A 16,757-nucleotide genomic window follows, 5' to 3' on the forward strand; every position below is an offset into this window, starting at 1 on the left:
TGGTATCCTGCTGCGCCGGTTGGGGGGATTGGGAGTGGGAGGCACCGTTTATCGGTGGTTCTCCTCCTATCTCTCCGACCGGTCGCAGACGGTGTTGACGGGGGGGCAGAGGTTGACCCCGCGGCGCCTCACTTGTGGGGTGCCGCAGGGGTCGATTCTCTCGCCCCTTCTGTTCAACATCTATATGAAGCCGCTGGGTGAGATCATCAGTGGTTACGGTGTGAGGTACCAGCTGTACGCTGATGACACCCAGCTGTACTTTTCACACGGGCCACCCCAATGAAGCTATCGAGGTGTTGTCCCGGTGTCTGGAGGCCGTACGGGTCTGGATGGGGAGAAACAGGCTCAAGCTCAATCCCTCCAAGACGGAGTGGCTGTGGATGCCGGCATCCCGGTACAGGCAGCTGAGTCCGCGGCTGACTGTCGGGAGCGAGTCATTGGCCCCGATGGAGAGGGTGCGCAATCTGGGCGTTCTCCTGGATGAACGGCTGTCTTTTGAAGACCACCTGACAGCCGTCTCCAGGAGAGCTTTCCACCAGGTTCGCCTGGTGCGCCAGTTGCGCCCCTTTCTAGACCGGGATGCCTTGTGCACAGTCACTCACGCCCTTGTGACGTCTCGTCTGGGTTACTGCAATGCTCTTTACATGGGGCTCCCTTGAGGGGCATCCGGAGGCTGCAGTTAGTCAGAATGCAGCTGCGCGGGTGATAGAGGGAGCCCCTCGTGGCTCCCGAGTGACACCTATCCTGCGCAGGCTGCACTGGCTGCCTGTGGCCTTCCGGGTGCGCTTCAAGGTGTTGGTGAACGTCTTTAAAGCGCTCCATGGCATAGGGCCGGGTTACTTACGGGACCGCCTGCTGCTACCGAATACCTCTCACTGACCGTGCGCTCTCACAGAGGGACTCCTCAGGGTGCCGTCGGTGCGACAGTGTCGTCTGGCGACACCCAGGGGAAGGGCCTTCTCTGTGGGGGCTCCCGCCCTCTGGAACGAACTCCCCCCAGGACTTCGTCAACTTCCGGACCTCCGAACCTTTCGCCGCGAGCTTAAAACTTACTTATTTATCTGCGCTGGCCTGGGTTAGTTTTTAAGTTTATGGGTTTTTTAATGGGTTTTAGTCTCAAATTTTAATTGTGGCCAATTTTAATAAGTTTTTTAATTGTATTTTAATTGTATTTATATTGTATTGTCTATTTTACTTGGCTGTGAACCGCCCTGAGTCCTTCGGGAGAAGGGCGGTATACAAATTTAATAAATAAATAAATAAATAAATAAATAAATAATGAAGTGGTACTTGGCTGCGTAACATCATAGTTTTTGAACCTGGTCAATATTGCAATCTGCAAATCTCATTACTTCCCCTATTTAGAATTGGTCCTCTGGTTCAAATTAGTGAGATCTGCACAACAGGATGCTCTTAGATAAGTGGAACAACTATATGACAGGGGAAAGTCAGAAAAGTACCATATTTTTCAGAGTATAAGATGCACCTTTCTCCCCCCAAAAAAGAGGGTGAAAATCTGGGTGCGTCTTATATTTCGAATGTAGTCCCACCCACTTTTCAAATGGAGGTTTCAGAGGCTGAAAAAAGCATCAAAAATGAAGCTTCAAAAAAAAAAAAAAAGCCCCCAAACAGAACTTCAGAGACTTTTTTTCTGAAGCTTTTTCGGAGGCTTTCACAGGCAGAAAAAAGTTTTTTCTGAAATGAAGTTTCAGAAGTTTCAGAGGCAGAAAAGAAAGCAAAAAAAGCAAGGCACAGAGCTCACAACCAAGGAACCTGTTGCTAAAATTCAACTCTGGGAATTGAGGCCGATCCACCTGCCAATCAGCTTTTTTCTTATTTTCCTCCACAAAAACCAAGGTACATCTTACACTCCGAAAAATGCGGTAGTTCTTACAGAACCATTACATACAGTACACTGTCCTGGTATTTCCCAGGTTCAAACTGAGGAAAAGAATACCTAATTTCTTTTGGCTCAAAGTAAAAAAGCGAAATAGATAAGAAAAGGTTAGAACTTAACCTGCATTCTGCTAAAAGCAGGTTCCCCCCCACCCCGTGGTTTTTATTTGCCAATGTTGTATCTATGAGCTTCCATTGCAAGCAATATCCAAAACATGGACTAAAATATTTTAAGAACTGAGATGTGTTGTTCTTAGCATGATGTCTGAACCCTTTTTTATGTTGCCACAAGCATTTCAAAATGTAATATATTTTTATATTTTGCCTTTCCTCCAGGAGCAATAATATAGCACATATTGTCCCACTGCTCTCATAAAAATAACCGTATATGAAAACTTGAGATTGCGATAATTTGGCTCCAAGGCACTCTGAATTTCCCTGATTTGAGTGTGGGCTTCAACTCAAATTTCCTTGGTAGAACCCCAGCGTATTATATCAAACTAGCCTATGCAAATTATTTTAAGCAATTATTAAGAAATACAGTACTAAGAAATTGCCCAATAAACATCACCAATGAAAGAAAAATAAAAGCAGCTTTCAGGAAATGGCATAATGACAGTCAAAAGATCTCTGACAGGCTTTGTTGTTTCTTGTTTATGGTAAACTATGCCAAGTAAGAGAGTAAAATCCAAGCCCTTACTTTTGGGCCATTACTCATAAGTTATCTCTCCTAACTCTAGTATAGAAAATGTCCCTTTAAAGATTTAGAGATATACAGCTATATTTCAGATAGACAGCATGAATTCTTCATTTTGAAAGAAATTAACTTCATGAGTTAAAACACTCATTTAAGTACTCAATCTGTAACTTGCTTGCAAGTTAAGGGTTTGGTGTTTTTTTTTGTCCTGCTCTTTATATTCTTCATTAGGAATAACCTGATGAGAAAGATCCCCTCCTCTCAGCTCCAGAAAGAAAAAAAAACTAAAACAAAATGACAGTGATGATCAATTCTGAGATAATGCTGCTAAAAAGAAGGCATACTACATTTCCATTAGACCAAGATACAAGATTGGGCATCATTGGCGCAGTCTTTTTTTTTGTAGCCTTTCCCCCTTACTTTATTTGAAATTCAATATTTTAAAAATAAACATGTAAATTAAAAAGAAAAACAATTGAACAGCCCCATATTTAGTCTATGGTGATTCTGAGATATCCAGGTCATGGTTGAAGAACCGAAGAAGCTTCTTGGATGAAAAGCGAAATATCTTCGAGGAAAAACAAAGAAAGTCCAGTTGCTGTATGAAAAAGCACCTTTGGGACACCCATATTAAGTACTGCAGATTGCTCAGAATATAAACTGGTGTACAACCACAGTATAATAACCAAGCAGGTTGTTCTGCTTGGCGTTTTGAGGAACTGATTCCATTGTGAAGTCACAATTGTGACTTGGAACCAGTTTCATTGCCTAACAGTATTTCAAATATTTTTGCTCCAGCGTTTTACTGTAGATATGAAACCACTCTTCAAGTTAATTGAATGAATAAACATTATCCCAAAATACCATTTATTATACACTCACCTTGCAACGGGCGCCCTTTGAACACGTCTCTTGTGTTGCTTGGGTGAGCTCTAGCACTGTTATCACACTTCGGCTGTTCATATCTTAAGGGAGCATAGGAAGAAAAAAAGACATTAAGCTATTGCTAATTTAATTTGAAAACCTTACCATTTCAACAGCTGTGTGATCATACTGAAATTTGACAGAGAGCTTGATTTACTCTCAATTCTAAAATCATAGCCACACGTTTATTCAAATGTCAAATAAAGCTCATTCTAAAAACCCATTAATTCATGCTACTCTACAAAATTAGAATTCCTGGGCTTGGTGATGTGATTTACTCTCAGCAGCACATATTTGAATTACTCAAGAAATCAAGAATCAAAGTAATACAGGTAAAGTGGACTTTAATTTTATACTTGGATGCAGTTTTGATATTTGATATTATACTTCATGCCATGCATTTGCCTGCTACAAGATTTTTTTTTTCTTTGCAAGTATCTGGATAAAAGAATGAAAGATGCTTTCAACTTATTGCTTATTAATTGGATGAAACCATGTCGACCAAATAAAAGTTACATTATTTCCAAGAAATAGGACCATGGCAAAAGCTCAGATTTCCTGAAGTATATTGAGGGCAAAGAAGAAATATCTCATTTTTATATGATATTCACAGTGTATTATTAAATAAACACTAATTTAGGGGTAATTTGTTGGATTAGTTTTCTGCTAATCCATCCAATATGATTATATTACCTATACTGATGGTAGAAAAATGAGTAAAGATGCTAGAAAACTACTTGTATCTAATATATGCATCGTGCTTTATTATATTTCTTATTTATTTGTGGCAGAGACCTTCTAGTTTTCAAATGCTATGTAATAAAATGAATGGAAAAGGGACTGATAGCAGCATCTTTCTCCTACCACATAATGCAGTGTTTCTCAGCCTTGGCATTTAGACTTCAATTCCCAGGATTCTATGGGTGGCTGGGGAATTCTGGAAGTTGAAGTCCACATATCTTATGATTGCCAAGGTTGAAAAAACCCGATCTAATGACTTTTGAATTTACAAATTGAGCACGAAGAATGCTTGAAAAATTCAATCTTCTAGAATTCCTAGGCAACCAATTTTTTTAAAATCTAATCTCTGGAGAACAATGGGATCATCTGCTACACAAAAATGAACCGGACAGAGGGCAGGTAAGTGATTTACTCTATATATTCCAATGTTTCATTTTCCCTACCGCCCTTCTGAACTCTACACTTTGGTTTCATATCTATGTCTGACATGAAATATGGCTGTGGGATTATATGTGGTGGAACAAAAAAATCATAACATAAATACACACATATGGATATATGGGGGAGATGCAGGATTGGGGGTTAAGTCCATGTAATGTTAGAAAATTTAATAAAATTTAAGGCGTGGGGGAAAAAAACTCTTTCCAACCCCAAATATGTTTTGATACTGTTCTGGTCATGAGAATAATATATGGTTGGAATGAAGTAAGCAGTCCCTGCCTCCAATTTTTAATTTATCTCCTCATTGTGTGAAGGAAATGAATATTTCTGGAGTTGGCTAATAGCCCATCAGATATAAGCTGCTGCATGAAGGTGCAATGCAATTTCATGCTCAGCTTAATAGGTGCCTATGGGTGAAAGGGAACCCTTTAGAGTAAGAAGAACAGAAGCTGTTTTGATAGTACGCTTTGGATGAAGTGGATTGTAATTGCTGTCACATGACTTTTTTTTTAACCAAGTAAAGAATGACAGAAAAAGTCTTTGAACTGGGTGCTCTAATGTGGCATGTGGCAAAGAGCCTGATCTCAGATTAATCTGATATCCCACTCTGCATTCCTTCCTTCCCTTTTCCTGCTGCCCTTCAGTTTCTCCATTACACCCTGCACTTCATGATTTCACTTGCAATTCTTCCTACAATTCCAGAGTTGTGTTCTACCCAGCAAGAAATCACCAGCTCAGGCTTTTAGATGTTTAGGAACACCTGCAGTTTCTAAATGCTTTAGCCAGGCTGGCCCATGGTGCAAAATGGTGCAAAATGCCGGGACCTGTAGTTCAGCAATGTCTGGAGGACGATAGATTCCACAATCTTGCTTGACATTATTTTCTGCCTAACAAAAGTTACAACTAGCCAGAAGGGGAGATGAAACACAACCTTGGTTTATTTATTAAAATTCTGCCCCTGGCCTTTTTTTTTGGCGGGGGGCGGGGGTTTCAAGTGGCAAAAATGTTTTCCATTAGAGCCTTAGCTCTGGAAATGGAACAATATCATATAATGCCTTCTGAGCATTGAGTAATTCTGGTTTTGAGCAGAATTAACAGCAGCTGTAGCAACAACAAACCATTTTGAATCTGTTCTCCATAAACATGAGAGCTAGAAAATTGTTTTTAAAATGACATAATTAAACCTCTGACAAGGATACAGTATATTAACGTTTATGGAATATACCGCATACGTGCCATCAAAATGTATCCGGAAATGTGAAGAAATGGGGCAAAGGGAAAAATTCACTTTTAAGTGTTTCTTAACACTTAAAAGTGTTAAATGTTAAGTGTTAACACTTAAAAGTGTTAAGGCTCAGGGGCTAGGATGTTGAGCTTGTCGATGGAAAGGTCGGCAGCTCAGCGGTTCGAATCCCAAGTGCTGCCGTGTAACGGGGGGGGGGACTCCTATTACTTGTTCCAGCTTCTACCAACCTAGCAGTTTTGAAAGCATGTAAAAATGCAAGTAGAAAAAATAGGGACCACCTTTGGTGGGAAGGTAACAGCGTTCCGTGTGCCTTTGGCGTTGAGTCATGCCGGCCACATGACCACGGAGATGTCTTCGGACAGCGTTGGCTCTTCGGCTTTGAAATGGAGATGAGCACCGCCGCCTAGAGTCGTCAACGACTAGCACGTATGTGCGAGGGGAACCTTTACCTTTACCTTTAATCTACATAATAATTGCCCTTACCACAAATATTCACAATGTAGCCCAATTTACCGGGTAATATATGTGGAGGGGAAAAATATTGGTCTTTGAATTATAATTCCCACAATTCCTCATCACAGGTCATCTGGCCTCTGCCATATAATCTGTCACAACAAAGTCTATAAAATCCCTCGGGCTACCTTAGAAGTGTAAGAAACACAGGCTCTTGTTATAGCAGGCTGACATTTCCAGAACAAAAGAAGCAAGTATAAGGCAGAAATAGCGGGATCAAATGAGATCAGATGAGATCAAATGAGGCTCACTGGTTCACTCAGCTTAGTGTTGTTGACATTGTCTTTGCAGAGTCTCCGATTACAATCATATTACAAGTCCTATTTGGAGATGTAGGGAATTAAACATAAACTAGGCTACTGCCCACACAGCCCTTCCTCAACTGAAATTGTGAGCGTGAGCAGATATTCTGTTTTCTGCAGTTAACTCTCCAAAGCATTGTTTTGAATGTTCTGCTTTTCAAACTATTTGTGCTTGTATCAAGCTAAACACACTGCATTGGTTCCTGGTGAGCTTCCATACTAGCATTCCTAAAGACGCCAAGCCCACATTGTTGCTTTTGGAAAGGGATATTTTGTCTGCTTTGTCTGCTAAGCAAGGCTCTTAGCTCTTTTTCCTGCTTCTGGCTCAGTTGAAACTCACGAACTTCAACTTACTGTTTAACAACATATTAAAAATATTGTTCTCCTTTCTACTGGTTCCAGCAGTGTTGCTCCATGGGAAGTTAATCATGTGAAAATGGGCTAAAGGAACTGTTTCTGGAGGGAAAAATAGAAAGTTCTTTCTGACGCTACATTTCTTTTCCTATAGTATATAGATTCTGGCAGAACTGATTCCCTCTCCCCCACCCGTTGACTCTTTTATCTTCTTGTGTTGGCACTTTTTGTGATATAAAGTGTTTCACAGTCTTGAATCTTTTCACATCAACTCTGAATTTTGTAAAGGTTATTCCAACGTTATAGTAGAGAATTAAATTCAGAAAGAGTGATGTCCACAAAATCATATTAAGAGCTCGAAACAGGAGTAAAAATTTGAATTAATAACAAAAGTTGAAGCCCCTGACTTTATTACCTTCCTGGTTTGACAGTTTCTTAATAATATAACAAGTGGTGCCTTGCTGATTACTTTTAAGCCTGCAAATAATTAATGAGAAAAATCCTATGAACTAAAGCCATATATATGAAGGACTATGTATTAACATAAATATGTGTTTTAACATTAGGATTAGTAAGAGTAACCTGACTAGAACCCAGAATAGAGGTAGAAATAAGAATTAGGCAGAATATTAGTAGTTATAATTTCTATATAAATTAAAAATAAGTAATAATTAGATGGAAAGTTGAGAGGTTGAAAGGTTGTATTACTATGTATGTTCAAGAAGATCCATTCCATTAGAATGGAACATTGAAATATTGGTTCAGTATAAAACCCATATTCCTGCCTGTCTTTTTCATGTCTGGGTTTTATAATGAACCAAATGAACTGGACCAGATCTTAATGGGTACAGATCAAAAATTAATCAAGAGTTGACTTTGTAAAAATATACAAATAGAATGAGACTATTGCCCTATACATTGTAAGCCGCCCTGAGTCTTCGGAGAAGGGCGGGGTATAAATGTAAAACAAACAAACAAACAAAAATTAATCAAGAGGATATACAGTTACTTATTGACTTACAAGTTGGAGAAGGAACAAGTAAAGGAAGCAATGATAATTTGGGATAAGAATTTTTGTTACACAATAGATTTGGACAGGTGGCAGAAATTATGGAATAGAAATCATAAACTTACAATATCAACAGCGTACAAAGAAAACCTCTATAAAATGTTTTATAGATGGCATTATTCACCTGCAAGATTAGCGAACATGTACAAAAACAGGTCTGTTAAATGTTGGAAGTGCAATCAAACTCCAGGCTCATATTACCATATGTGGTGGACATATCCCAAAGCAAAAAAATACTGGAAGAAAATATGCACATGGCTGGAAAATATCACAAGACAACACATAGATTTGAAACCTGAGACATTTTTGTTGGGCAGGCTTCCAGGAAACTATAATAAGTGTAACACATATCTGGTTTTACATATCCTAACAGCAGCTAGGATTGTATATGCACAGCGTTGGAGAAATTCAGAACCCCCTGCAGATGACATTATTATCAAAAAAATTCTGGAGTGTACAGAGATGGACAGGTTAACCCTAAAAATTAAAGGAAAAGAAGATTTGGATTATTTTATAACATGGGAATCATTTTACAAATGGTTAAATGACAGATATTGAGGTTGGAGGAGTGGAATTGGATGAAATATGGTCTACATGAGAAAGAAAAACAGACGAGCTATTATTTCGATGGTTATATAATTGATACTTTGATATATGTATGTATATTTTCTGAGATTTTCGCGGGTATTTGTATGTAGGTCTTTGGTTATTTGGGTTTTCTCCCGCGTAAAATTGGAAGTGTCTTGGCGACGTTTCGACGAAGTCTCAGTCGTCATCTTCAGGCTTCAGCTTCGTGCTTCTGGGAACAATGTGTGATTGCAGCTGTTTCTTCCTTTTTAACTGCTAGTGGGGGTTTGAACTGACTGGGTGGGAGCTTGGCTGTGCTCTGATTGGATGGGGGTTTTTTTGTGCTCTGATTGGCTAGGGGTGTGTCCTGTGTTGGTGGGGGCTTGGTTGTGCTCAGATTAGTCTGAGTTGCAGGGGGATTTGAGCTGGTGAGCTGCATTGCTGTTGTTTGGCTTCGTGTTTGTGGTCGTGCTACATCTTCATAGTGGGTGTCTGTCTGCTGTATGTATGGATTGGAGGGGTTTGAAATGGCTAATGTTGCAGCTGCGGTCTGGTTTCTGGTAGGAAGGAAGAGGACAAGGAAGAAACAGCTGCAATCACACATTGCTCCCAGAAGCACGAAGCTAAAGCCTGAAGATGACGAATGAGACTTTGTCGAAACGTCGCCAAGACACTTCCAATTTTACGCAGAAGAAAACCCGAATAACCAAAGACCTACATACAAACACCCGCGAAAACCTCAGAAAACAAATATATATATACATATAATTGTAGTGACGATGATGTTGTTTGTATGTTAACACCATGGACATCTAGAGAAAACACTGCTCAACATAGAAATGGAATGTAAGATATAAAACAAAAAAAAATATTTTTAAAAAACATTAAAATATTGAATAACTACTTTAAAATAATCACATACATTAATATTAGGATTATATAATTTTGATTAATGTAATAATTGATTGTTGTGTATTTGTATTAATATGAACCATACCCAGAGGCCACACTGTTCATGTATTGATATCAATATATGTTTAAAACTAAAAACCCAATAAACCTTGGAGGAAAAAAAGAATGTTGATTACTCCTGTTACAATGAGGAATAGTAACATCTTTCATATGTTAAATTGCCATAGAATTGTTACACTATAATCCTAGTCCATTTTGGGCAGTTATAGCCCTTTAACTCTTTGGATGAAGGCAGCAACGTCACATAGCTCTCTATATATGTGCATGTGTTTGTTCCTAATTGTACCTCTTCCTTAGAAAAGGGTCCAGATAAGAATCCGTTATTGTGTGACCACTTCTCCAATGAAGACCTCTTACCTTGTGGATGTACCAGGAATAGGGCGTCCTGTATCAACAAGGACACACCAGCAATATCCTGTGGAGGGGTGACACTGCACTGGTTTATAAAGCCCACCATTAGCACACTCTGGAATGAATACATTATCTTTCTGGGGCTGTTTAGCTTCTTCTAATGCTGACTGGAGCTCTTGATCACATGACGCTGCTGGAAAGAAAAAATAATATAATTATGGATATTGCCTGTGCACAGATTGACTTATTTATAAAGTAGCCATAAACCAATGGAAAACACTGTTTTGGAGTATGATACTATTACACTTTCCTTCTAACTCTCAATGTACCAAGAATGAATGGCGATTATTGGAAGGGCATGGACAAAAATAGAAGATGGAGTTTGATACTTTTATTCAAGTCAAACATCAGATTTTTGGGCAGTGGAAATTTCCCACTCAGTGTCTTGTGTATGGTGCATCTTTTCTTTCCAATGCAAATTTTAAAAAGAAAATGGAGAGAAAGTTATTTATTACGATCAAGCAACAAAACCAAGATTTCTCTTCCTATCAGTTATCTTCACTGGTTCTTACTGGGGGGAGGGGAGACTGGAAAGGTCACCCAACTGGCTTCATTCCTAAAATGAAACTAGAGCTCACCGTTTCCCAGTTTGTTGTGCCTTAGTCAATACACGAATCTCTCAATGATATCAGTAAAAGTTGAAAAAACATTTGTAAAAAGTTGTAAAACAAATTAAATGAATGCTAATGGATTTAGAAGGTATTCAGTTGAGAAATCCCATAGGAAGTTGATTCCTCAGGGATAGTAACTCAGGATCAGCTTTGCTATTATAGCAGAAGCTACAGTTGTCCTTTGACTTACAACTGGCCACTTAGCTACCATTCAAAGTTACAACTGACCTGAAAAAGGAGACTTATGACCCAGATTTGAAGCTCCAATAGTCAGGTCCCCTCAGCAGTCATGAGATCGAATTCTGGGTGCTCAGAAACACAACTTCATTTATGCTTTTTTTAAAAAATGTACTTCTGATTTTGAGCAAAACTTCACTTAACATCTATGGATTTGCATAATAACTGCAGAGATTCACTTAAAGACTGTCACACGGGAGCCATGGGCAAATTCTCCAGATCTTTCTGGAATAATTTGGATGGCATAAAAGAGCTAGTCAGAGAGAGACTTACTTAAATGAGAAAGGAAGGAAGGAAGGAAGGAAGGAAGGAAGGAAGGAAGGAAGGAAGGAAGGAAGGAAGGAAGGAAGGAAGGAAGGAAGGAAGGCTAATAGTTAATAACTATTCAAAATTCATCGCCTTTGGTGATTAGGAGCTTTCTTGAGGCCAACTGGAATGCTGATATCTCTACTATATATGCCTTCCTGTCCAGGTAAATACAATAAATTCTTTCATACATATTTAATAATTTATCCCATAAAGTCTTATAATTATACATTTTACAATTTTATAGTCTCTGGGATTATAATGCTGTTTATAAATTGAGCCTTTTGAAATGATTTATGACCTAAAAACATTTTAGAATGTGAATTCTCCAAACCTAGGTTTATTTCTAGTTGTCCTGGAATGCAATTACAATTTTATATCTTCTTATAATGTCTCTGCATATCTATGTTTATTCTAGGTTTGAATTAGGTTAAATAAAATACATAATCCTGTGTAAAACTCTTCCACTCTTTTGACATTAAGAAACTTGCTTTGTAAACCACAAACATATTTTTTTCTTTGACCACATCCACATGGCATGTTCACACAAATCTGAGAATATCAAAAGCTGTTTTTCCCTAGTGTGTGTGTGTGTGTGTGTGTGTGTGTGTGTGTGTGTGGTTGGCACATTTGTGTTGCTTTTGTTTCAACAGACTGCAGTACCAATTTTTTTAGAAACTGAATCCCTTCTGAAAATTGTGGGCTTCTTAGGCAAATTCTATCTCTGAAAATTTGTCAGATATTTTATGTTTACTTTAGTGTGCTAACAAGCTGAATAGTGTACATTCCAACTTCTTTAAATCGAATTAAAAACAATACAGTACTGTATAAAGAGACAAATCAATAATTATTCAATCTACAGCAGGGGTGAAATGCTCCCGGTTCAGACCAGATTGCCCAATCTGGTAGCAATGGTGGCGGGTGGTTCGGAGAACCGGTAGCAAAAATCCCTGCCCCCTCTTCCCCCCCTCTGCATGCCCAGCTGAGCCGTGCGATCATCAGAGGTTTTTTTTTTTTTACTTTTAAAAGCATTTTTTCTTTGGCCGAAGAAGCCTCTGATGATCGCGCGGCTCAGCTGGGATTGTCAGAAACCTTTCAAAGCATTTTTTCTACAAGTTCTTCAGCCGAAGACGTTATAGAAAAAATGCTTTTAAAAGTAAACACCCAGTCACATTACCCCCCACCAAGCCACGCCCACAGAACCGGTAGTAAAACAATTTACATTGCACCCCTGATCTACAGTCATCCATATAGACAAAAAAATTCAATTTTTTTTTAAAATGCCACAGAGTAGATCCCAGTGTTCCATCATCAAGGTGTGATGGAATAACCATGTTTTAACAGTTTTCCTAAAAACGAGGAGGGAAGGGGCAATCTAAATATCTGGCAGAATTTTGTTTTGACGAACATGGATGGCACTGAAATGGCTTCCATCTGTGATTCCTGAAGATGTCATTCCATAAGTGAAAAAACCTGGAGGAACTCCACTGTAGTTGAATGGGGATCATGTTAGATAGGAAGATTTTTTTGGCTTGAGAAATAATATTTGGAATAAGCAGTCCAAAAGATGCTAACTCCTAAGCAATGAACAGATTTAACATCTAAAAACACCCAGAGACATCTCAACAGCATCACTTTTTCAGTCTGGGGTTCAGTGGTGGGTCGCCCCCGATTCGGACTGGTTCACAAGAACTGGTAGTAAATCCGGTGGGAGGCTTCACCCACTGACCCTGATGTCACCAGGAAGCTTCTGCGCGCAAGACCCCGTTGCAAACCGGTTGTAAGTACAACCCACCCCTTCTGGGGTTGAGATGTATGGTGGAGTAGCATAAGTTTATTGATGAATATGTGTTCGTGGATCAACTTGTCTAGTGGCCTCATGTATATGTTCAAACAGGAATGGAAAAAGAAGAAAGAATCCAGTGGATTCTTATTATATTTGGCAGTCTCTAAACATGGGCCATTTTTGCTGTGGTGTTCACACCGTGCAATCTTCTCTCCTCCCTTTCCTGAGCTGGAATCTTCTCCTCTCCTGAAGTGAAGCTGGCCTTGTTGAGCTTCTGGAAGACACTCAAGACCTGGTTATGGCAGCAGGCCTAAGGACCCCAGGAGATAAGTGAAGTAGTAAGGTAGTAGTAACATGCTCTGATATTTTTAACATCACTTTCCTCTGTTATTCTTTGTTCTAGCTTTTATACCTTTTAAATTATTGTTTTTAGCTGTTGTATGCTGCCCAGAATCACTTGTTGGGCGACAATATAAACTGATTTAAAAAATAAATATTGCACTTTATTTTCTGTCTGAAAGTCACATCCCCGGATATTTTAGAAAGGCAGAAAATCCTGGAAACTTGATAGAGCTAATCAGTGGTGGGATTCAAATAATTTAACAACTGGTTCTCTGCTCTAGTTATTTCTTCCAACAACCAGTTCATCAAACTGCTCAGAAAGTTAACAACCGGTTCTCCCGAAGTGGTGCGAACTGGCTGAATCCCACCACTAGAGCTAATGCATTAGAGCTATTTTCACAATGTACATAAAAGGAATTGTGTGGCATCTAGAGGCAGCTTGCCTTGCAATAAAGCTTTATTTGGATAAATATGAAATACCAAAAAGAGTGAATGAAACACATTTGTTCAAACAAAATACATAAGCCTTAATGATGTAGAAATGAATACTTTCTGCTCTAATAGTTCTTACTGTATTATAAGATTAATAGCTTGATTTGTCTTGCTAGGAAAGCATTTCCTGTCCCTTGTGATGTACAATGAATTCTTTCACCTTGGAAATTCTGCTGGATGGTCCTTGGAGTTAAGAGAGAGCCTGCTTTTGGAAGGTGGAGGAGATGTTTAGTCAGAGTTTTAGGTTTCTAGACAAGCTTGATCTACTCTGCACATTTTTCATTTTGTGTTTAAACATCAGAAAGCAGGTTCTTGTTTTAGGGGTGGGGAAGGAGGACTTCTTTCAACACAGCAATGACTTTGGGAGAAAGTTGGTTAACCTACTTCCATGCTTTACAATTCAATAAGACTCTGGTCTTCAGGCACTGGACAAGAGTCTCAAATACCTTGAAAACTGGGTGCTTTTGTATTATGATAAATGCAAGTATCATGACATAATTTTGATTCCAAGACTGGGGGGAACCCCACCCAGATTCCAGGAGAAAAGGAAAAATTGTAGAACTTAACAGATACAAGTGCACATCACTATCACCACCTCACTCTGTTGTGGTCCACCAGCAGCAACGGAGTCGGACAGCGATGAGGCTGAGGAAGAACATGGGCCAGTCCTGGAGGCTGGGGAAGGCCTGGATGAGGGCTCTGCTTCGAAGGCAGAGATGGGGCCAGGGCCATCTGGGAGTGCTGTGAAGACTCCAGAGCCTCCAGAGGCTGACAGTAGTGAGGCAGAGAAACAGAAGGAGCCTGTTCCTAATGCATGCATGAGAGGAGCTGGCAGAAGGCAAGACCAGCTAAAGTTAAGAGGATGACTCGGGAGTAGGGCCAAAAGATGATTGCCCCCTCCCATAAGGCTTAAAAGACCAGCAACAGCATTTGGGCTCTTTGTCGGAAAACAATGTTGATAGAATTGCTCTTTGTCTTGTTGCATTTATTTCTTGTTGGCGTCTTCTGCTTTTGAACTTTTGCCAAGAAAAGCCTTTGGCAGTTTGCCTAATTATACCAAGGTTGGTGATAAGACTGAAGAATTGTTCTGAAGAAGTGCTTTGATTTAGTTGGGACTACGCTGAGAATGAATTAATTCTCAGCTGTTCTAATAAAGTTTGTTTGCTTTTAAACTGACTGAGTTTACTACTACCTACATGGGCCTGGGTCACAACACACTCCTCACATCGCATCAGACTAAATTACTTTACAAATAAGTGATAATCTATTTGGCTATCCCAACTGCATCAAATTAGGTATATGGCTTTTTTATTTCTTTTATTCCTTTTGGAAGACTCATCTCCTAATCTCTAAAGACAGCATCACTTCCTGGAATGTGGTGACAATGAATTTTCTCAGCATGAAAGTAAAGGAATAATTTTTTAAAAAATGTTGTCTTTTGCCAACTTTGTGTTAAGAGAGTCAGACTAATGCCCAAAGCTCAACAACTTAAAATCCAACTTTCTGATTTTTTTTAATTCTACTTACCAATAGCTGCTACCATGCACAAAGCAAACCATCTTCTGAGCCGTCAACATTTCTGCAGGGGACAAGTTTTTAGCATGAAGCTAGGGAAACCTGGGTTGAAAATTGAGCTCCAGAATGCAAAATAAATGACATGGTGTTTTCTTTTAAGTGCCTCTGAGTCATTATTCTCTCATTCACGGCATTAAAATGATGTAGAGCGATTACACAGAAGCTACAGTTTGGGCCATTTCTTAAGGGTAAACCAACGACCCCACAAAAGTCTTTATTTTGAAAGCGTAACTTTTGCTAGATTGTTCTGCACCAGGATTAATTTCTCCAGATCATCCAGAGCTATCTTTCCTGACAAAGCTTAGAAATTTTTTTTTTAAAAAAATCTGATACTTAAGACTGAAATGGGTGGCTGGTTCTGGCATCTTTCTCAGCCCAGAAGTAAGGGTGAGCCAGGAAAGCAAAAAAAAAAAACCAATAAGAATGCCAGTAGATTATATATCCTTAGTGCTTCAGCAATTTTTAATATACTCCCATGAAGTTTGCTTTTTGTGTGTTTATAACCGGCTCCAATGGCTCAGCTTTTCTTTTGGCTCTTACTGAAAAGGCAGATCCATGGCTTGGCTGTGTATTTTGCCTGTGAGCAAAATAAGGCCAATATAAAGGAAAAAAACATTCAACTATCCCATTATTAACGATAAAGAAAGAGGAACTTTGTGTCCTGTATTCTGGATAATGTTTCACACGGTCTATGTATATAAAACTTTATATCAGGGTGAAATAAGGTGGCTTTTTCTAGTACAAGTAACTTGACCTAAATTCTTTGAGCACTTGATTATTTTCAACAAGGCATTTTTGTTGTTGTTAGTTGCGAAGTCGTGTCCGACCATTGCTATAATAAATAAATATGCTGTGTTATAAATTAGGGCGGCACCATCTATCCAGAAGGGATGTTTCACAAAACAAGTTTTCACAAATGAATCATGTTAAAGCAGCTACATCCTCTAGAGCAGGGGTCTCCAACCTTTTGGACCGCAGGGACCGCTAAATTCATAATTTTAAATCCCACGGACTACTAATATGATCTGCTTAATGATCGGCTGGGTGGGTGTGACTATGTGGTAATGTGGCTGGGTGGGCATGGTCAAGTCAATGTCACTCATGTTGAGGGGTGCCTCGCCGGCCTCCTACTCTGCGCTCCCCTCCCAGCCACTCCTTCTCTCCACATCCAGGCTCCTTAGAGCCCCAACAGGAAGCAGTTGTTGAAGCTAAGCAACCACGACCAGAAAGAGTTGGCAAAACAGCTCAGTTCATATTGGATCTGACTAAGAAAGC

General features: G+C 39.4%; 1 protein-coding gene across 5 annotated transcripts in view; it reads right to left on the reverse strand.

Moving 5' to 3' along the window:
- Positions 1-16,757, reverse strand: part of SMOC2 (SPARC related modular calcium binding 2) — a 163,510-nt gene that overhangs the window by 41,964 nt on the left and 104,789 nt on the right. For 4 of the 5 annotated variants that reach the window (XM_058167515.1, XM_058167506.1, XM_058167486.1 and 1 more), the window contains exons 8-9: positions 10,080-10,266; positions 3,476-3,558 (exon numbers count right to left, since the gene is read on the reverse strand). In XM_058167515.1, the coding sequence (XP_058023498.1) occupies positions 3,476-3,558; positions 10,080-10,266 (270 nt within the window). The remainder of the gene's footprint in view (positions 1-3,475; positions 3,559-10,079; positions 10,267-16,757) is intronic. The other variant, XM_058167496.1, reaches the window with a different exon arrangement.

The sequence above is a fragment of the Ahaetulla prasina genome, chromosome 1 (assembly GCF_028640845.1).
Source record: "Ahaetulla prasina isolate Xishuangbanna chromosome 1, ASM2864084v1, whole genome shotgun sequence".
Classification (NCBI taxonomy): domain Eukaryota; kingdom Metazoa; phylum Chordata; class Lepidosauria; order Squamata; family Colubridae; genus Ahaetulla; species Ahaetulla prasina.